General features: G+C 41.2%; 1 protein-coding gene across 1 annotated transcript in view; it reads left to right on the forward strand.

The window, feature by feature from the left end:
- Window positions 1–12668: 12668 nt before the first annotated feature.
- LOC106655714 (TNF receptor-associated factor 4) overlaps window positions 12669–22301 on the forward strand; it is a 42960-nt gene continuing 33327 nt past the window's right edge. The window contains exons 1-2 of the mRNA XM_023463588.1: window positions 12669–12839; window positions 15920–16185. Coding sequence (XP_023319356.1) covers window positions 15982–16185 — 204 coding nt within the window. The 5' untranslated portion in view covers window positions 12669–12839; window positions 15920–15981. The remainder of the gene's footprint in view (window positions 12840–15919; window positions 16186–22301) is intronic.

Below are 22301 nucleotides of genomic sequence, written 5' to 3' on the forward strand. Positions count from 1 at the left end.
CTTGTAGTTCAAAAAAGTCACTTGTTGTTCAAAAAAGTATCACTAGTAATTTGATGTCTATGTGTTCTAGACTCAACAGATATCTGATCTAAATTGACTTGAAATACTTCAATCCGATGATTTTATAGTTCAGCCATAGACCCCCCTCTACCATTACTATTTTTGAATGGTAAGTTTAAGATGATAAGTTTTTATCTATGTCGTTACCTGTAATAAATCGAAATTATCCACGAAAGTGTCGATTACATAAAAATGTCAAATCATCATCAGCCGAACGAATTTAAATCAGTAATTAGCTTTTAGTTAGAATGACATACTCTCATAAAAGATTAAATTAGAAGATATAATACCTAATACACGTGTCGAGAAAGTTTGACGATAATTGAAAACAGCACAGACACGTTTCTCAAGTTAACGTAATCGAAAATTGTCATCTATAAACGGTAAATAGTTTGATTACTGATGATTTGTTTCAATAATTTGTATGCACGACATTCGCATTGAAACAAATAAACAGTAAAAAGTTACGATTGCCAAATACTTTACATTTTGATTGACCCAAATAATTTTTCAAAATTCATTGTCTAAAGCCATAATCATAGATCATTGCCTTAACCCACCTGTCGCTCAGAATAAAGGAATGTCGCTTTGCTTCAAAATGCAAAATTTTGTAATGTTCCGGGCCTTGTAAAATTTTTACAAATTGAAGAGCGCTCTCTCTGTCAAGTATGGCAGAGAGAACTGCGGCCTTACGCTACTCATATACGCATCATTGGCCTTTTTCGCTACTCGCGAAAACTCTTCTTCACTTTTAATTGAATTTGATAACACATAATTTCACATAAACTTTAATGCCCTTTTAGGATCCGAGCTCAGATATGAGATTTAATCAATGTGTAAGTAAAAATTTATCGATGATTGAGCAAATAAAAGGGGCAAAAATTTTTGCGAAACATCGCTTTTCGCCATTTATAAAAAAGTCAAGGTTAAAACCTCACGATCTATATAAGATCAGGGGGAACATATATGTGCAAAAGCATTGAAGGGAATTTCCATAGAATTTTTAAACCACATTTTTCAAAAAAATAACGGTGCTGAAGTAAAATTTTTACAAAAGACCAAACTGCATTTGTATCTTGAAAATCATTGGGTTTATGAAAATATTTTTACATTTCGTGATTTAGTAAACTCACAAATTAATATTAATTTTGTGATATCATTTCTTTAACGTCAAATGTTACCATTAAATTAACTTCGATAACACGATAGTGAAAATGATTTTGATGTAAGGTTTTAATGACATACGGAACGAAATGATATTCAATAAGCTGATATTGAAACCGCACTGATGATGTAATAAAGACATTTTTATCTTTTTTTTTTTAATTTAATGAAAAGACTAATGAGACGTTTAATTTTTTATGATTGACACTAAATTTCAATGCTTACAAACACAAGCACTTGAGGAAGTATCAAACTCATAGATCTCGATCTGGTTGTAGGCATTGATGTTTTGAAGAAGTGTAGGCGACCCTGGTGCTGAAGCTCAATCGGTGCCCTCTGAAAATTACGACAGGCGTCCAAAAACATAACTTGCCAGAAAACGCAAAAGAAGAAAAAATTTATCATGTAAAGTATACGAAAAAGGCTCACAAAAACAGCTGTATCTCAGTGAAAAATCAGAACTTTTAAGTTTTAAAATTGCAATAAAAAGGAGAGGAAAAATACTACTCAACAATTCAATAAAATGCGACCACAAATTTCAGTTAAAAAAAATTAATACATGTGAACAAAAAAATGGATGAAACTCTTTTTAAGTGATTTGCACTTCAAAGAAGCCAAAATATTCCAATAAGTGGGCCAATTTTGAAAGTACAATTTTACATTATTTTTATGATGTTAAAAAATAAACCCGCAAAATACAATAAAGCAGAACACTTTTTATAAGATAAGTGTATTGACAATATTTTGTACAATCCAAATTTTAATTTTTTTTAATTGGCTCCGACTATCGGTTGCATATCTTTACAAATAGCTTATATACCACAAGAATATTTATTTTGCCTTCGCAATGTGCTTATATTCGTATTTATAAGATGCAGCTGGTCAATCGTCGCTACACACAAAATGTGTCTTTTCATCAATAATTCATTCGCTCGCCTCGCCCCTTTTCTCTCTTCTTCGTCGTATTATATTCAAAGTTTCATATTTTCCTCCATTAACCTGTATCTGCTATGTTGTCGCGATTCTCGGTTTTCGCGTCGCTATGCGCTACTTTAATTTTGATACATAACAGCGATTCACCTGCTTCTCGTTCAAGTCTATCCATTATGATATGATAATAAATAAAGAGCGATTTCAGAGGACATACTTTCAAGTCATTTTTCTCTCTCGATAATGTGCTCTCGATGCGCCGCATCCTTCACAAGCGATACATCCGACGGCAGCTACGCAAAAAGGCTTCGCTCGAAGGTATAATATAACGTATCGACGCATAACTATATTTTATGTACTATATAGACAAGAAGAAGCAAACCTTTGGTACATGCATACACATGCATAAGCAGCACACTGACAATCGGTTTACAGTCTGTTCTTCCGGCGTCACGCGTCGCTAAAGTTCAGCGCTGCACACATTATATATAGCGCGCGAACTCTCGAGCGCACACGCACATATGCGTATCCTACCCACGTATAGGTATGCACCACCTGCGCCTGCTCTATATGGCATATAGGTATATTACACATAGGAGAGATAGTAGTGCAAGGAGCGCGTGTCTCGCCTTTGCACACGACTGCGTGCGTATACTTGCGCGACTCTGCTCGAAGGAGATCCTTCAGTCGAGTGCTTCGAGTCTTTGCGATCGCAACTGCAGACGCCTCGCCCTTTTTTACTCCACTTATGTATTTTCTACCCTCCATTGCTGTTGTCTAGCTAAATTTGCGTTGTATATCGCCTATTTCAAACGACGACCCCAGACCTAGTATTTTTTTAAAATACACAAGGCGGGCGAAATATAGTGCGCGCGTGAAATTTCGTCCTAAGCAGTTTATGTAAGAGCTGTATAGTTTTTTTTCAAGTTGTGTGATTTGCGAAGAAATAGCGATCGTTGCCGTTTACTGCTTCTATATCATTGTTATTTGTAGTTTTTTGCCTTTGGTTGCAGATAAGAACGAAGTCAAAATTACAGCTTTTTAGACGTTTAACCCAATTCTTGGTAAGTTTTGCCTATCATCACGTTTACGATACGTCGTTTTGGTAGATGAGTTGCGAATTATAACGTAGCGTACTTTGCACGAAATTGTTTTATTGATTGACAAAACGTGCGTAAATATCTTCATTTTCATTAACTCTTATTGTAGATTATACGCACGTGTGAACATAAAACAGCAGCGTGCAGCGAATCGAGCGAGCGAGCGATCGTACCCATGACTATATTCACAACCGATTCGTCTTTGTATTTATGAATGAGTCCGCCGCGCTGAGTCAATGATCGATTAGCCCCCGAACGAGCTTCTCGAGTGCTCTCGCGAAAGCCTACGGATTGATTATAAAATCAAAGACGATATATATGTGGGGCGCGGCTCGGGTCACACAAAAAAAACTCATCGCGCATTGCTATGTATTATATACATGACACCCTTGCCGGTTTTGTTTCAGAAAATATAATGAATTGTACCGAACGCTGCTCGTGACAATTGCCAACCACACACGAGGCGAGGCTTACTCCAATAAAAGTATAAGGCAATTGAACGGATCGGCCCGAACGAAAGCGCCGAACTCGAATCATCCGGTTCACACGATCGAACTTGGTTCCGCTCGGATAAGAAGAAGAACAACAACTAGAAGAATATACACGCGCCATCCTACAATATATTGAGTATCGACCGAGCCTAAATTTGTGTGCGTGCGTGTATTTTTATAACAGATTAGCTGATAAATATGAGTGGCTGTCATGACGATCATATCTGGACGATGCTGCCGGTAAGTCTTGAGTCATAAAATATTTGAATTTTACCGATTTTAAAGCTGCTTCTGTGTAGCTGTATAAGTAAAGCACGTGTTATTAATGCAATAAATAATGTACATATAATCACTAATTTATACACGTAAAACGAGCTTCGATCCGAGTGTAGCAGTTCGACACATTATAATCAATTTTAACGCTATGACAATGACGGTGTATGGCGCCAGCCGTTCAAATTATTATTATCGTTACTTTTATCTTCCATAACTCTGATGTGTAGATGAGCGCAATCATTCATTTCTTCGATTGGCTCAAATACACCCGATCTCATTGTAACGAAGTTTCGATCGTTACGTATACTTCATTCATCAAACTCTCTCCTACCCACCCCCTCCCTCTCTCTTTCTCTCGTTCTGGAGAGCTCGACGACACGGTTTTAGAAAGTCGACAATGATCAATTTTTCCGGTGTCCGTTTGCGATTGTCATGCTAATGCAGCAGGTCTCGGGCGTGCATTTGCGGCCAGCATTACAACGATCTATTCGCGTTTTCTCAAAGCTCGCGATCGATTGTTTCCATCGCGCTTGAACTTACATAAATATTATCCTATCGATATACTTGAAACGAGCTACTTTGAGCGACTTATCGTTACCGTGATGGTAGCTCGTACTTTTTTTCGATTTTTTGAACTACTCGATGTTAGATTAGTACTCGGCAAGCGATATCGAAACGGAATCGACTTTCGAACGATCAGAAGCGGAAATATCAAAGTGCGCGACTTCTCGAGAACCCAAGTGTCTGGAATTTGGTTATATTGACGTTCAAAATGGCGATAATCGTTGTAGTACTGTAACAAAGGCAAATTATTTTTATAAAGTCGATATCGCAAACATAACGTAATGCACATGCCACGGAGTCGTGCCCGATCTAATTATAAGGTTCTTTACTAAGACTGCTCGTTATTATGTATAGACGATTTTATATGCGAAGGGATCTTGAACGACACCGAGACTCGATTGTACCCGACTCAATCGTGCAATAATGACGCGTAATTGACCTCTGCAAGCTCGACGCGAGTAATTATAATGCGATTGTCATGTCTCTGTCCGTGTGCGTGCCTCTTTATTTGCTCGCAATCGACGCGAACATGAATAAGTAATGCGCTCGTTCGCAATTGCCGCGCATAATTTCTCGATCTTTGTGCAGCGGCAAATTATTATCAGCGAGCGGGAGAGTGTCAATTTTCTGTACGGTCTTTGTACGGGCTGTTTTTAAAAAAATTAACAAACAAACTACTTAAAAGTGTTAACGTACACATGTATAATATCCTCTTTCTTTGCTTCGCAATTGTAATTTTAGCTCTAAAAAACAATTCTCAAAGTAAATTCTCTTTTTCTCGCCAGGCGCTCGGTCGCGCGCGCGAGAGAGAGTAACAGTTTTCTCGACCTCTTTACTGCCGTGCGCGCGTTGCAAAATATGCACTTACGTTATGTGCATGAGTATATACACAGGAGTGCACGGCAGCAGCGGTAGCGCTAGCGCTACTCTGTCTGCGTGTCTTCTGTATGTGTGTGTGTGTGTATGTGCGTATATCCGAGAATTCATTAAAAAGTCGCGTATATATATAGGCGTCTAGCGCGAAAAATTTCCTCAGCCCAGACTCGCTCTCTCTCTCTCTCTCTCTCGACGCGACGCGTGCCTCTATGTAGATATACGCCTACGGTTTTTCTATTATATTTACGCACTGCCGCGGGTTCGCACGTGTCTGCCGCGCTCTCCGTACTTCTCTCTCTCTTCCACGAGCGAACCTTTCTTTCTTTTCGCACTCGTGACTCTCGTGACTTTCTCTCGCTCCAACGTTACGCGCGTATATTCTCTACTGTTTCTTATCTCTTTTGTACAAATTTACTCCGAAATTAAAAAAAAAAAAGAAGAATGCCTACTATTTATTTCCAAGTTTTTTCATTTCGTTGATTTTTACAAAAGTATATCGCAGCATCGAGGATCCTGACCGCTTCGAACATAAAAAAATAACAATTCTCTGATTTTTGTTGTTGCTCGAGCGGTGTGCAGTAAAAATAGGTAGTACCAAGGTAGTACTAGGCGCGCAAGCACAGGTAGCCGCCCATATAAACGTAGACAGGCTCGTTTGCGCGGCGGTTCGCCTGCTTGAAGCGCGCGAGTAAATTGTAATTCGCTTCGACAGCTGCTACTCGAGTCGCAGCTTTTCTGCATTCGTATTTGGTACGCGCCTGCGTACACGTGTACTCGTTCCTTCAATTTTCTCACCATTCGCGGCAGTTATTCCAGCTCGAGCCTACGTGCGCACGTAGCTGCTCGCGAACTCGACTTACAAGGCAAATATGATAGAGTAAAAACTTATGACTAGGGTATACGATCGCGAGCTATATTGTGCACACAACCAACTACTTATATGATTTACGATAAGTTTATTTTTCGAGACACCTGGCACGTAAGCAGCCTCGACAAAGTATATGAGTACGAGCGCGGATCGCATGGTTTGGCGCTAAAAATTCGCACTGTATGCGTGCAAGCTCTTCCTTATCGACGACTATATACAATTCCGAACCATCTAGATCGGCACAGTTATTCTTGCAGGCGGCACGTGTCTACTATTAAAGTTAGAATACATCGCACGAGTATATGAAGGCTATCTTAATTCGCTGTGCGATTACTTTTCCTATGTTGCATTGAAGAGACATTTAAATTTAACTATAGAGTTGAACCATCGGGATCGGCAGTATAATAAATCTATAGTAAACGCCATTACTATAGATTAAAACATTAAAATATTTCCTAAAAATATTTGAAAAAATTGATACCATCAGATCTCAGATTTACCGTAGCGTTTTTGCGATTTGCCTATTAACCAAAAAAGTGTCATTCGGCAAAATGTTGTTTACATCGCTAAGCTTGCATGCAAGCCAAGCAACTATACGTTCGGTATACCCGCGATGATTACCGCCGAGCCGCAATGATTTCTCTATAATGATACTTGTATGTATGCCTCTAGGCGACGGGCACGCGTTCGCGATCGGCGTGTCTATATGGGAAGGTTGGAGCCGCGCGGCGCGGTACATTGCAGGCCACATGCATTTGGTTAATAAACTATCCCGGCGGATCAGCTTCTGGCGAGCGCCACGTGACTTGCGGTTACGTACATTCGCACCTTATGTACGCATCGTCTCTCTTTCTCGTCCAAGCGCCTCATCGCGCGGCAGCAAATTTCATGTAATTATCGATCGCGTATGTGCACCATAGGCTCCGCTTTGTATACTTGTGTATATTTAAGTAGAGGCAAAAAATCTGTCGTTCGAGAGCTCGCACACAAGCTCGTAATAATCGTATACGCGTGCGTAATATTTCGAACCGTTAGTCCCTCGTGTACCCGAAGCTCCCGCGAGTGTCTGCGTTTTTACATTGCACGTATATTATTTAAAATACTTCATACATATATACGCGTCTCTTGGTATAGTCGCTGCACAGGAAGGAGGTTGTTTGCCTTATTTCTGTATGTAACGATCGCACATGTTGTTGTTGTTGTTGCAGCACTAGTACACCGTGCGTATAGCCTGTGCATTGGGAAATACAGGAAAAGTGGCTGAAGCGAGTCTGTACGCAAAGCCTCGAGATTTATCGCGCACTAGTGTAAAGTGCTTTGCATTTACGCAGTCGTCAATTGCGCCAAGACGCGTGCATGGATGATACGGATAGATAGATTATAGATGGGCGGCCGATAATTCCAATAAAATTCGACATCATTGATCATGTAATTGATAACAAGTTTATCGAGTCGAACAAAATAATTTCTTATTTCCTCAACTTATTTCACCAATGAATTAAGATGAATAAGTTAAAAATGTAGAATGCTTAACAATGCACGAATGCATGAATGCATGAAATCGTCTATACGTACATCATAACTGACGAAACACTTCTATACTCTCATTTGATTGATGTTACTATACTTAGTCTACGAGAGTACCCGAGCTAGAATGAAGTCGAAACAATTCAACTACCCGAATTTGTTTTGATTTTCGGAGTTTTTTAATCTAATTTCATCGGATAATCGAATTTTCATATTAAATTTACACTTTTAAATGATAAGTTAATTATTAATTAATTATTATTAAATGTCACTAATAGTAGTTAAAATTTAATTAAATATTTTGTGATTAGATTGGGGTAATTATAGAAGTGAGGCATTAGAATAGGTTCAAAATTGTAAAGGTGAAGTGAAGTGGTGACTCTCATTCATATTTGAATTATAATTAATTCTCAACTTGGTCAACCAATCAAAACACAAATAAACAAGCTTTACATTGATATTTTAAAAAAAGAGAAAACGCTATTTGAGAAATGATTTCAAACTTAATAATAACTATTTCTTTCAGCAATATAATTTTTTGTTCATATTATCGTTCATAAAAGTCTATTTCATCGCTTATGAGTCGAACACAAGATACGAATATAAGTTAGAACTGACTTTGAATTTTCACACGTTCTTCTACGCCGAAAGTGAATCGACATGGCGAGTCTATTAAAAATATCGGCTTTGCTAGATCGATAAACAATATATAACAAAGTTTTACAAGAATAATTCACGTGGGTGTATAAAGTAGATCTGCGATTGGCGCGTAGCGCGCGATTAGACGGAACAATGGGTCATATAAATTTTCAGCGCACACCGAGAGTCGGAAAAACTAACTACGGCAGCATTCCGCGGCTCGAGGTATACAGCCGCTACATGCAGCTCCCGAGCCTTCTGGAAAATTATTCTCTGTCGCCCACGACGCGTTTATTCATCTGTTGTGGCGCGAGCGCCGAGGCACTTTGCACGTTTTTAAATGCGTAAGTACGTGCCTCGGCTCATTCTCAGCGTTTTATATATACGTATAATATATTCATTTTCATAAAAGCTACATATAATGCACCTTGTGTGCATATATACACGGGCGAAGGTACATATAGAAAGTATAAAAGAACGCACCGCTCGTCGTGGAATGTAGATTTTTTGCTCAGATAGCGGTGATAATTATAACGATATGATTACTATTATTTTTTTTCCGTTTAATTAACGTAGTCGAGAGCTCCTCTCGCCCGCTCGTACACACAAACATAAGCGTGCGTACATATTCATATAGATGTAAGGAATTGTATCCGTAAAACTATGCATATAATATCGTGCTCGATTTGCGTGCGTGCGTGTGCGTGCGTATCAAGTACTTTGGTAATTTTGCATTATCTGTCTTTCTTTGGCTTTGCTTATTCTATTTCCATACGCATACGCACATACCTTATAACACAAACACGTAAATGCGTGTAGCGAAAAAAATGAAAAGTCTCGCGGAAACGATTTAGCTTTCCTTATCTCGCGCGGTGAGTCTATAACACTGCACTCGCAGCAGCAGCAACAGCAGAGCAACGTGCTGTACATGAATGAGTCAATAAACTTTTTCTCTCTCTTTCTCTCGAAAACAGTCGACAAGCAAAGCCGCCGTATCCCTCGATATCCTCTTGATCATGCGATATAAGGTACGTGAATTTTATATGTTTTATACGTAAGGAACTGCTATAGGAAGGACGATCGACGTTTCCGCTGATGCGCGACGTAAATACGTACGATAACCTTTCCTCTCTTTTAACGCCGGTTATACGCGATGCGATCGGTATAACGAGATCGGCGCCCTGTGCGTGCGTGACAGGGGAATTAGCGCTCTCGTTCCGCGGCTTGCAGTATACGCAGCTCGAGTTTATGCACGAACAGAAGAGGATCGCATGCGTGTGTTCATTTTTCTCAGGCGTTGCGTCTATTGCCTGTGCCGCTCGTTCTCGAGGATTGATCGTTTACGAGCGGCCAACTGGAATTTAAATGTATTATGTACATGAAACGGCTAGTCCGTAACTATTGTTCCTTCCTACGTATCAGCTAATGAAAATAAACGCAAAATTAGCCGTACGAGCTCTAGAAATGAAGATAATTAGAGATATCGTGTGGGTATAAAAGAGCTTGACTTGGAGCAGATAAGTATAGTCGAGACAACTGTTAAGATCGTGTTGTATATCTATCAAGTTTTTATTATTACAAAATTTTAAACAAACTAATGTTTATTTAATATGGTTTTTTGAGAATTTTGTTATGAGTACACTGATAAAGATAAAAATCGAATGTCAAAAAATATCTTAATCTTGCGGCAAGAATCGAGTGGTTCTCGCTATTAGAAGACCGAATTCTTTCTACAAGATTAATATGGGGCAATATCAAACGCGCAGTCATACTTCTGGGACCTTTGCCTGCTCAATTTGACAGTAGCAGACGTCAAATGCATCATTGAACAGCCGTCTTGAATTGATATTCAAGGTGTAACGGTCGGAATTAAACATCACAGCAAGAATTCAGTTTTCTAACAATAACAATCACTCGATTCTTGCCGCAAGATTAAGACAATTCTTGGCATTCGATTTTTATTCTTATTAGTGTAATGACCTTGCCTAATTACGTTTAATTGTTACGCTTGGACTAATTATGTTTTAATGTAATCCAAAGCTAAAGTAATTAGTAAGTGACTTACAATTGATGTGGAAAGTGCAAGGTTTAGTTGGATCAGATACCTAGCGTCTTCAAAAATGTATTACCTTCAGTATTTACAGACTCAGTAAATGCATAAAGAATGCATAAAAAACCAAAAAATCGCTTGTCGCAGATGTGTCTTCATCTACAAGGTGTTTATACCCTCAGCGAACATTCCATGACTCGTATTCGAATATGCTCATACGTGAATTCAACTTCAATTCCGAAATAGGCACACGCGTAAACGGGTACTCGAGCAACTCTCGTTCAGCGATATGCCATCGTATATGCAAATTAGCTAGAAATCGAAATCTCGTTCACCTGCGCGCGTGTATATATGAAAATGTACGAAAGATACATTATAATATCGCATATAAAAATGCACAGATATGTTTATTCAGCGATCGGATGTGCGAGTGCACGCGTGGCGCATACCGATGTCATTTTACGGCGCAGCGCAGCTGCCGATTACTCTTCTCCTTATATCGTCGCGCGCCGATCGAGACGAGATGCCAAGCGAGAAATAAACAAGTGGCCGTCGGCGAGCCTATACACAGGCACTTAACGCATGCACTTGAGTGTGCCATGAGGGAGACTCGAGCGAGGCATAACATTCTGTCTTTATACATATTCGCATTGCAAACATTTTTCGTATGCGCGCGAAATAAGGTGTATACGTGCGTGAATCTAAGTCGTGTTATTCGAAACAATTACAAAAATGAGGCCACTTTTTTCGCATAATGAGAAGTGAAAATATGATGTTTTTTCTTCTTCTTTTTTTACGTACATCTGTGAAAAGACGCTCTCGTCTTTTGATGACTTTTTTGGCCTGTATCGCATTATGTAGCTCAAACGCGTAAATAAGGATTATAATCTGCATTAAAAAAAAATTGAAATGATTTTTAATTGTCGTCTTATCCACATTACCGTACCTGTAGCCTTCAACCGGCTAATGAAAACATTTCGACGGTTTAGGGAGATCCGTTGCAATATGACTCTTGTATTCCTTCACGTGTGCAGTCGCACGCGTGCACATTCCATTTTCGCATTTTACCCTGACTCGAATGTCGTTAAATGTATAAAATCATTGGAAAAAAGCTGCCTTGAACTTATCGACGCGATGACGTTGATTTTCTGGAATTTCACAGCCGTATAGCTGCGTGCAATAATCGCGATCCATTGAAACGTACAATATGCAGCGCGAGCTGATGCATACTACTACGAGCTTTTCAGCAGCTCTTTAGTGCATTGCGCGAATAATAGCATCGTGCGCTACAACACTTTCCACTTGTACGTGCGCGCATACTTTCAAATTATAACATTTACACTCAAAGAATCGTCAGCTATAAGCCGAGAACATATCTCATTGATTTTTGTCTATCGCAAGTGCAAACTTTTATCGCGCGAGGAGGAAAATAGCCATCGCATTCGCAGTGCACGCGCGCGTAATTATGAACTTTTGCATAATACAGCTGCATGCAAAAGGAAATCAGCACCTATTGGAAAAGCTACTGCCGCAGTGGCGGCGCAACACTCGTCTATATCGCTACGAACGTCTAAACAAATTACCGAGTTCTCTCTCGCTTTTCTCCGAAGTCGACTTAACGCACACGTGCCGTGCAGCATCCACGGAAATACCATTTAGAGTAATAAGTCGTCGCTGCTGCTGCTGCGGCGGCGGCTTGTGCTTGTACAGTCTCTCAACTAAGAGCTGCATCTCTTCGTCGTCGTCGGGTGACATGCAACGCTTACGTATAGTTGGTCGCGCGCGAGATCGCGAGCTGCAACAGATAAAGCGAGAGAGAGAGAGAGAGAAAGAGACGGAGAAGAGAGAAAAGAAAGGAACTGCTGCACGGCAATTCTCGGCCTTACAGCGTCGGCCTATGGTCTCTCGCTCGCGGTCTCTCCGTCTGTGCCGTGCAAAAGAAGTAGGCAAACTCGCGCGAATATACCGGTCGCGTGTATATAGTTGCTCGCTGGCTCAGCCTTGCCGTTGCGCTGCCTATTACTACGAGCACGCGCGCCTTGCCGAGCTCAGTCGATTCGCGTGCTATAACCGGAGAGGATGGACTCTTTGCCTCGTGCAAATATACCTAGATACTGCTGCTGCTGCCGTTGAGCCGCCGTTGCAATTGTTCTAGTGCTTTCGATTTTTCAGTGAGAATCGCGAGTGTGAAATTCGCTTGCGGATTACGATAAGCCGAATATTTGTGTATACTGTAATACTTGTATCGCAGTGGCGCTTATACCTATACGCTTTATATTTACTTTATCATCGACGTAAGTTTTGCCTCGAAGGTCCATGCAGGCTCTCTTGCGCGCGTACGTAGCTTTATCGTACGTGCAGCCTCGACGATAAGCGCGTGTTTGCATTGTAGATTTGAGAATTGCTCGCGCGTCTCGTCCTATCGTATCTTGAAAAACGAAACGCTCTCGGCCGCATACGTATTTAACACCTATTGGAAAATTTCAATATTCAAATATATCAATTTTTATTCTTGCTATCGGCTCTGCGTTCGATCGATCGTGCAAAAAAAAATTAGCGTGGGCAAGAGGCCGCACGAATAATCGCACCAAGCATTCGGACGTTTCATGCAAATTTTAACGCTCGCGCTCGTAATATAATGTTTAAAATTACGGAGAATCGAGACCGGAGCTGCGATCGCAGGTCTGACGCAATTGAGCGTTCGGAAATGTATAAAAATGTTCGAGAATGACCAAATTTTTTTGTCGAAACAACCGATAAAAATTTATGGAGCGGCTCGCGCAATAATAAACTCCGCATCGACTCGAGCTCGAGCGGCCCACGTAAGCTCGCCAATATACCAATAATATAATTTTGTATTAATCTCGCGCGTGGAGTTTTCCCTCGAATTGACGCTAGCGCGCTACGCGACGATTGTTATCTAGCCGTCGATTAAGAACTCGAGGCTCGAAAATGAGCATACCCCTGCGAATAAACGCGGTCGACTCGACGTACATTGTAGCTGGCACGTTCGCGGCACGAGAATTAGAATTAAAAATGCGACGAGCGGAAATGGTGCGCGCGCTTCTCTGCACGCCGAGGTAAATGCGTAACGAACTCTCTTCTGCACGCGCGTCTCTGCAAGGCAGGGGGGATTTACGCCCTCACTCGCTCAATGACCATCGTCTTGTTTTACCATTATAATACACCTGAAGTATTTCGCTTCACGCATTCTGACAAGTTGAAATTTTCTTCGGAGTATTACGAGCGAACGCAGCTTATCTTTCGTGCCGTACGAGGCTAGTCGAGAAAAAAAAAGAAGGAACGTTTACGGGGCGCGCGTGTTAGCTGCCGCTATATATATTATATGCGTGATCGTTGCGCTATTCAGCATTTGTATAATGTCTAGGTAATTATGCCTAGAATTTTTTCTTTATCTGACAAGCCTAATGCATTTATAAAAGAATCTCGACTGATTGTGGCCGCGTAAAAACAGACTCTGATACAACGAGCTTTTTATGCTTATAATTATGTGGATCAACGTGGAAATAAACAAGTCGCTGCGCGCTGACCGATCGCTAGGCCGTTTTTACGTTGCAGTATAATGTTGTACTGCTCCGTATATTTCACGGAGATCAGTGAGATAATGCAATGATTTGACCAAGTTTATGGAATCAGCCAGTACGATGTTATACGATTCTAATTGCGTCATCGAGCGACAGATAAGTCGTTGACTTCTTATCCCGCACCATTGTGTGAAGCCGGAGGATATAAAAATTTCGAGTACGAGCAATTATTCAAACATACAGTATAGAACTGGATATTGTATTCGTAAATGATCGACCGACTTTTGACGTACCCCTACGGGACGACACATCTGGGGGAGAAGCAAAAGTTAAAATTTTGCCTCTCTTACTTTGTACGTTGTTAAAAACAGAGAGGAAAACGAACGGCGCATAGGCATTAGAGCGCTTACTTGGAAGCTAATCCTGGCGAATGCTTTCACTCCTCGGCTTATAGGCATCCTCTAAGACGAGGCAAAATATCGGCGCGCAGGCACGCGTGGGCTTATGAGCTGCCGTTGCTGCTCGTTATACTCATGCAGGCTGGCTGGCTATACATATACGCGCTCGCTCGCACGGGGCCCTTCTTCCTGTCCGCGCGTGTCCGCATATCCTATTATTGTGCAACGTTGCGCATCCGGTTCGGCGTGCGGCGGCGGTGGCCGAGGGCTTCGTCCCCCGCGAATTTCTCGCAGCGGATCGCTCGCTCGCTGCTGGCCACGGGTTAATGCGCCCGATCTCCCTGCCTTCTATCCAGCCGACTTTGTTCATTTTTTTTTCAACTAATGAATATTTCATATCGTGTACGTGTGTGTGTATCTGTGTGTGTTTGTGCGCGCATACACACACGTGAACGAGTTTAATTAGCCGCGTCGTTCGAACGAACTTTTATACTCGCGTACGTGTATTGTGTATCCCGCATACGATACGATAAGACACCATCAAACCGTTACGGAGCTGCGATTTCACTTCTTTCGTTTTGGCACAAAGTATACACTATATTATATAGGGACGATTCTCGGTAAAATCGAATAACCAACAAATTTTTTGATGTTGCTATTTTTTAGGACTATTTTTTTGCTATTTTACGCTATTCAGGCCAATTTTCAATGTTTTTTCCACGTTCATCGATAAAATTAAAAGAATTAAGGAGATATATTGAACAGTTAAAGTTGTAAGAAAAATCTATAAATTATTTGTTAATGAAAGTTCAGCTTGTATTCAATTAGATTTTGACTTGTAAGTTTCTTTCAAGAGAAGCAAGTTTCTAAAAGGCTCAGACTTTTTGAAAAAATTTTTTTTTTCAACTTCGGATGATTTGCAGTAAAAAATCGCTTTGATAATGCTTTGTAATAGTTAGTTCAGGCGCTAAGAATTGTCTAAATATTCGCAATAAGCATAAGTTTTGAAAATATCTCAACTTGCGACCCTTCAAAAATTTGGATGAAATGGGATGGGATGGGAAAATTTGAGATACTTATGACATAAAAAACAACAATATTTTCATATCAGCAGGAGAATTTTTTGAGCCATTGGATTTTCGCGAAATCGGTCATATACTTGCACGGGCATAGCGAATATAGGCAGATGCAGAGGAAGTGTGCATGCAGCTGACCGCGCGCGCTCGTACTTACAGTGTATATACGCGTAGACATAATGTATACACGACGCTGGGGTATCGAGCGTCTGCGGGGGCCTGCATGGACTTTTACATAATATTTTTCTCTTCTTTCCTGTCGTGTACACTGCAGTCAGCGAAAAGTCGACGCGTACGCCGGTCGCGTGTACTCACTCGCTAACGAATAATAATAAAATTGCATAAATTTGCCCAGATCGAATCGTTTACTATAGTCGTGTACTGTGACACATACCGCGTGTCGTCGAGTTGGAAACGATGTTGGCCAGTGCCTGTGCCGGCTGCTTCATGGCCCGTAAGAGCATCGACGCCGAGGGTGTGCAAAATTTCCTCCATCAGAGCCAAGATATGTCGGAAAAATTAGCCGCCCCGAGCAACGAGACCATCAACGCCGTCGACGAAGAGGAGGACGAGGAGGAAATCGCCACGACGGAGAGCGACGATCGTTCTCCAGGTGTAAGGGTACGTTTTAATTATAAAGATTAATCAGAGTTCGGATAGTGGCCGTTAATTAGGCGCTGAGAGGAGTGCCAGTCGAAGCCCGCAATGAGTAAATTAGTATCATTTGGAGAGCTATTATTTTTTCATTCATTTAATCTCGGCCTATCTACAATCTTCGAGGTATCTAGACTTAGTTAACGACGCGCCATTGACGGTATAGAAACTAATTTTTATACTCATTAGCTAACGATCGCGCGGCTAACGATTTCTCTCGAATCCTCGACTCGTATCATACGTCATATTCCACGGAGTTTTGATAGTGCACAGCAAGATAAAATAGAATGGTATTCGCAATAGGTAATAATTTGATTTCTATGCGATTGGAAAAAGCAGGCGATAAAAAAATCCCACGAATTGTCAACGACTTGGTAAAACTAAATATACATAGTCGAGCTTTACTTGACTCGTGTGTTGACAAAAATCTCTTGAGTTCGCAAGACAGATTACAGATGTCATCGACAGTAGCAGTAGCGGTAAACATAGTATACATTTTAGCGATACCGAGTATACATATAAGTGTACAGGCATCGATTAATATCTGAAACACATCGTGAACTCATCTTTTTCGATTGATACCACCTTCTGTCGTGATCTCTCACGATGTAAATACGCGACTTCTGGTTATCGGCGGTTCTCCCCCTACACAGCGTGAAAAACAAATCATCGTTCACACCACACGCATATGTGCCCTACAACCACACACGTCTTTTGTATATAAAAAAACTCTGTACCTTAGCTCTTTCTTCTATTTTTTACCACGCTCGTTTATATTCCAATAAGACTAATTTTAATTTTCCCATAGTCCGATAATTGTCATGAATGAATGAATGAATGAAAGCTTTTGAAAAGACAAGCTTTCACGAGGGTCACGTCTTTGATCATATTTATCGCGCAGAGTCGGCGATGATTGTATGACTTTGACAATGACTGATTTAAAGTACTGCATTATCGTGTGTTTTCACGCTCACGAATCGGTCAAAATCTCGGTAAATTCATATTTAATGGATGCCATTCAACGTTCGGAGCTTCACATTGTGTAACATCACGCACGTGTATGATATAAGATTCGTTTGTATTGTCCCCGAGTAAATAGCTTGAGAAACATGAACATTTCGTCATCGCTAACGTGCGCCACCCTCGGGTACATCTCGACGAATTAGTTGTATCTTGCGTGTGCAATTTCGATTGAAAAATACAGACATTTATGTTTTTCCTCATTTGTGTTTACATAACTGTACGTCGCAGTGAGAATAATATTATTCCGTGTCTTTTGCGCGTATAAGCACGATGGTCTCCCTTTTGTGACCGATATCGGGGCCTTTACGAGCACGTAAGTTCGTGACTCTTTATATAGTTTCGTCTTGCCACGCGTACGCAAGTGCTAAAAAAAGGCGAAAATCGTCGAATTTTTCATGCTATAGTGTTGAAAAACGAGCGTGCACCAAAAGAGAATGAACGAGCGACGAGCACTACGACGAAGACTTTTATTTTTTTTTTTTATTCTTAAATCTCAGCACGTGACAGCGATTCGAGGTGCACGCCTCACACAGCGCATTTAAAAATAGATCACGCTATACGCTCACGTGGGAAAATACATTCACGTGATTTTCCAAAAAGAAAGAAACAAAAAAATATCGGCTAATTGATTGGCAAAAACTTGTTTATACATTTCGAGTGCTCTCGACTATAATGATAAATTAATTTAATAACGTAGGTGCGTCATACGCATTACTATTGCGTCCGATAAGGCGCAAATGAGTTTTTCGACTTTTTCTCAGGCTAAGTGGCGCGCGCGAGATGCAATTAATCGGCATAACAGCCGAAGCCATCTACTGCTTTTCCCCCATTTTTCGATGCTAAAAGTCACTCGACGATGGCTAATGGCTATAAATCACCGCGTACACCTCTCCTTTTCGTCATCGTCGCAGTCACATACATGCGCATACACGCGCCGAGCTGTCGCAATGTTTTCTAATCTAATACACACTTGGTGTATAAAATGCGTGTATATTATACGCGCGTGTAAGCGCGCCACACCAACTGCGGGATAATTGCCGGTGGGATACGTAGCTGCTGTGCTTTATGCTGATAATATATAATACTTTGAAAAGGATCGTCGATGCTGCTGCACTCGGCGGCGGCGACGGCCTACGCAAAAAATGCCCGCGGCAAAACTTAATATACGCTGTACTGCACGCGTATATATAATATAAAAGTCGCTTCATTGACGCGACACGATCTGCAGTCCTCTCTTATATAATAAAAGAGAGAGAGAAAGATTGGCGCAGTAGCAGCAGACATAAACATATTTATGAAATAAAATCAACATGTCTGTCTCTCTTTCTATCGCTCCGCGTCTGTGTGCCTATGGTTCCGTGAGAACTTGCACTCGTCTCGAGTGTGTGGTAAATTCTCGTGACGACAGCCCACTGCAGTGTACCAAACGCCACGACGACGACGCGATCATCGAGAAGAGCTTCGATCGATTAGCGAGACGATCGGCGGCGATAGACGTATACTTGAAGCGCGCGAGAATCGAATAAATTATTCCTTGCCTAGCTCTATGGGTTGTATTCGCGAACTTGATTTCGACATTATTCTCACTCCTATATACATTGCGATTACCTCATATCTCTGTCTCTTTCTCGACGCACCTTTTTAACGAATTTCGCTACATTAACAGTGAGCACCGCCAAGGAAGTGCGAGCTCCGATATAAACACGGACTTGTAAGAACTTTTTGCCGCGTACAGCTCGGGGTAACATATGACCGATAAATCCCGCAATTTACAACGATTCCGCGCGTGCACGGTGCGATCGTATATCAGCTTATTTTGTATTATAAACCAGGCGTAATAGCTTCATTCAGCGATATCGTTTACGAATGCGCATTGTAATATCCTATACGTACGCATAATCATGTATTTATTGTACTTGTTTATACGTGTATATTTTTCGCATTCGAGTGAGTGCACGAGAGCCCGATCGTGAATCTTCGATTGTGGGAACGTAGACGAGTTTCAAAGCAGAGAGACAGAGATGAGACTCCAAGGATGCCATTGAATTATCATAATTTATTGCGTTAATTACGCGATGATGTCTTGTTGTCTGGTTGCAGCAAGAGCTGCTTGCATATAAGTAATATGAATTGTACCTGCAACTCACTTGAGTTATTATGACAAACTTTTTTGTTCGCACATTGACCAATCATGCTCGTACGCACTGTGCTGCTGCGTATATTTTCAACAATAAATCTACTGAAAAAGATCAAAAAGCTGGAGAAAATGAAAGCTTGAAAATATAAAATTTCAATCATGATACGCGATCCCATCCAACAATTAACTTTACGTAAGATTAGGAATAACATAAACTTACGAATAAGGTCAGTTTTATACAAAAAATGCAAGTTGATCTCTTGTGGGTTTTATAGTGGACATCTAGCGATAAAACTTGAAACTACCAAACAGCAGACTCATTTTACCGATCGAGTACTGATTGTGTATTTCTGCATGAATTTTTTTCCAAACCAATTTGGGAAAAACGGCTCCATAGAGCCCTTCAAATTATTGCTGTTTATAAATGTACCGAACTTCAGCCAATTTCTTTCGCTTATTTTCCTGTAAAGTCAGCTCGATATTTTTGCTATATAGAATACGTAAAAATCGGCTTAGAAAAAATGTTATACAATTATATTTATTTGCAGACTTTGATCTCCGTCCCTTGACCTTGACTTCCGTAACGCTTTAAACTACCTCACACACAGGTATCCTTGACTTCATTGGCATTACATGTAAAATCAAATTATTGTCAAATTGATTAGTTTATTCATTTTTATCATAGCGCAAGCCAAGATCTTGTTTCATATTAATTCCATTATTATAGCGACAAATGTCACTGAAATCTTTCGAAACTTCAATTAACGTATATTTAACTGGCTATCAACAAATATCTCGCATTCTTACGATACGCGTGTCAAAGACATCTATTAATTGTCGAAATACCACACACACAAGTATAACTATTTTCTCCATGGACATCTGTACAAGTATACAAGTAAAATATATTTGTCCACATATAGCCTCATCTTCGTTTATTCAGATTACCTGACGCGTGCACATATTACACGGAGGCGCGCACCTACATACACATATTTATTCATACACGTACTCACATTATAATGACGTACAATTTGAAAAAGTCGATCTTTACGAGACTTTGAAAATGCGGTCGAGATGAAAAAGAAACCGCTGCCGATCCATGTATCCTCGCGTGTATTGAACGTATTCCGCGCACGCACACATACATGTATACCGATCGTACACGAACGTATGAATGTATGTGTGTGTATGTATATAAGCGTGGCAGGCATGCACCTAAAAAGAACAGCTGCCCGCGGAGCAGCTGCCGCCGCTGCGTTAGGTACGAAGCTGCCAGGTGCTAGCCACAACCGAGGCAACAATCTCTTTCTTCGTAATAACTCGTGATTTTTACTCAACAGGAGTATGTGTGTGTTAAAAAATTGATGCAGTTTTTGGAACTTTCTCTACCTTATACCTTACCTATACAGAGAGGTAGATGTAATATAGAAGTTAGTCGCGAGCACGCGCCAAGTGCCTCTGTTTGAAGGCGCGACGCGCGTCCACTAATCAGCTCCTCGTAGACATACATCTGTTGTGCCCCGTCTTCTTTTCGAGTCCCGTAATTGATGAAAAACCAAATTTCTAAAAACAAATCACGAACTCGTTAGGGACAAGAGATTCTTCGAACTGCACGCGCCCAGTGTCGCGTGCCTCTCGGTCAGAACGATCGGCTTGATATTATATTAGCTGCTACACACAGGATCGTCCTTTCAAGTGGATTCACTCGAATCGGTCAACCCACGAAAACATCCAATAGAGGCAAATTAATCGGCTGCGGAAGCTTCGAATTAGCTTTGCGTCCGCGTATAGATGCGAGCTCGGGCCGTCTTTTGTGTCATCGAGCTACGAGGATGTAATGTAACGTTGATGGACGCGACAATTGGTATAAATAACATGCTAACGTTTAACGCAGGATAAGCACAAAAGAGCGTGGCTATAATACAGCCATTGACCCAGAATTCGTATCAGGCGGCTTAGATGCGCGCGTTAACAGCTTCGTCGCGCAATTTTGACATGCTAGCATCGAATTCAACCGCTAAAACAGCCTCGTGTTTTTTCCTTTCTTTCTTTTTTTTAATCAAAAGATTTTGATTTCTCAAAAGTCATTCTTATACGTGTAGAAAGGGAGAAAGACAGAGAGAGAGAGAGAGAGAGAGACATTGACACGACACGTATTCGCGCCACCAAGAGTAACAAGAGCGTGAAATCGAAACGATTTGGCACAGATCGAGCGCGTCAATCGAGGCGCGCGCCTCGACGCCCTTTTATAAGCCTCATAGGTATAGGCCAATTGCATTATCTGCCGCTTACGTCTCGACGCGTCGCGTGCAGCACGCACAGATCCGGAGAATAAGGACTTGCCGCATTTCCGTGTTTATACCGTTGACACTTGTACCTGATCGGCATCTTAAGTCTTCTTTCGTGTCTCTATCTCTCTCGCGACGCTGTCGGCGTACTTACGTCGGCGGCGGTGGCGCATATGCAGATCCTATTAGGACGTTCGCGGCCAGCAATTGTGCTGATTTATCGCATTACGGTCGTGGCGCGAGCGCGTGAACTCGAGAGAGAGAGAGAGAGAGAGAGAGAGAGAGCAGAGAAAATGGCAAAATCCTAATGTTATTAGTGCGAAAACTTTCACCTCCGAGTGCAGCGGACTGTCACGCGCGGCTTTGATAAATAATCATTACCTCGAGCTGCGCGTACTTCATTATTGGCGCCGTGCGAGAGGCTACACATAGGCTTGATGAGCCATCATCAAAGAGTCATCAAACGCGCGCTGGGGATTTTCACGTTCACGCTTGTATTACGTGACAATATCATCTCAGCTGTATTAGTACGTGCCTGGATGTTTGCACTTTTTTTTCTTAAAAAAAGGGAGCATCATCTGCGTACATAAACGGGAATTAGACCCGGAACCCCTTTGCCAAAGTGGAAATCC

The sequence above is a fragment of the Trichogramma pretiosum genome, unplaced genomic scaffold (assembly GCF_000599845.2).
Source record: "Trichogramma pretiosum strain Unisexual culture from Peru unplaced genomic scaffold, Tpre_2.0 scaffold76, whole genome shotgun sequence".
Taxonomy (NCBI): Eukaryota; Metazoa; Arthropoda; class Insecta; order Hymenoptera; family Trichogrammatidae; genus Trichogramma; species Trichogramma pretiosum.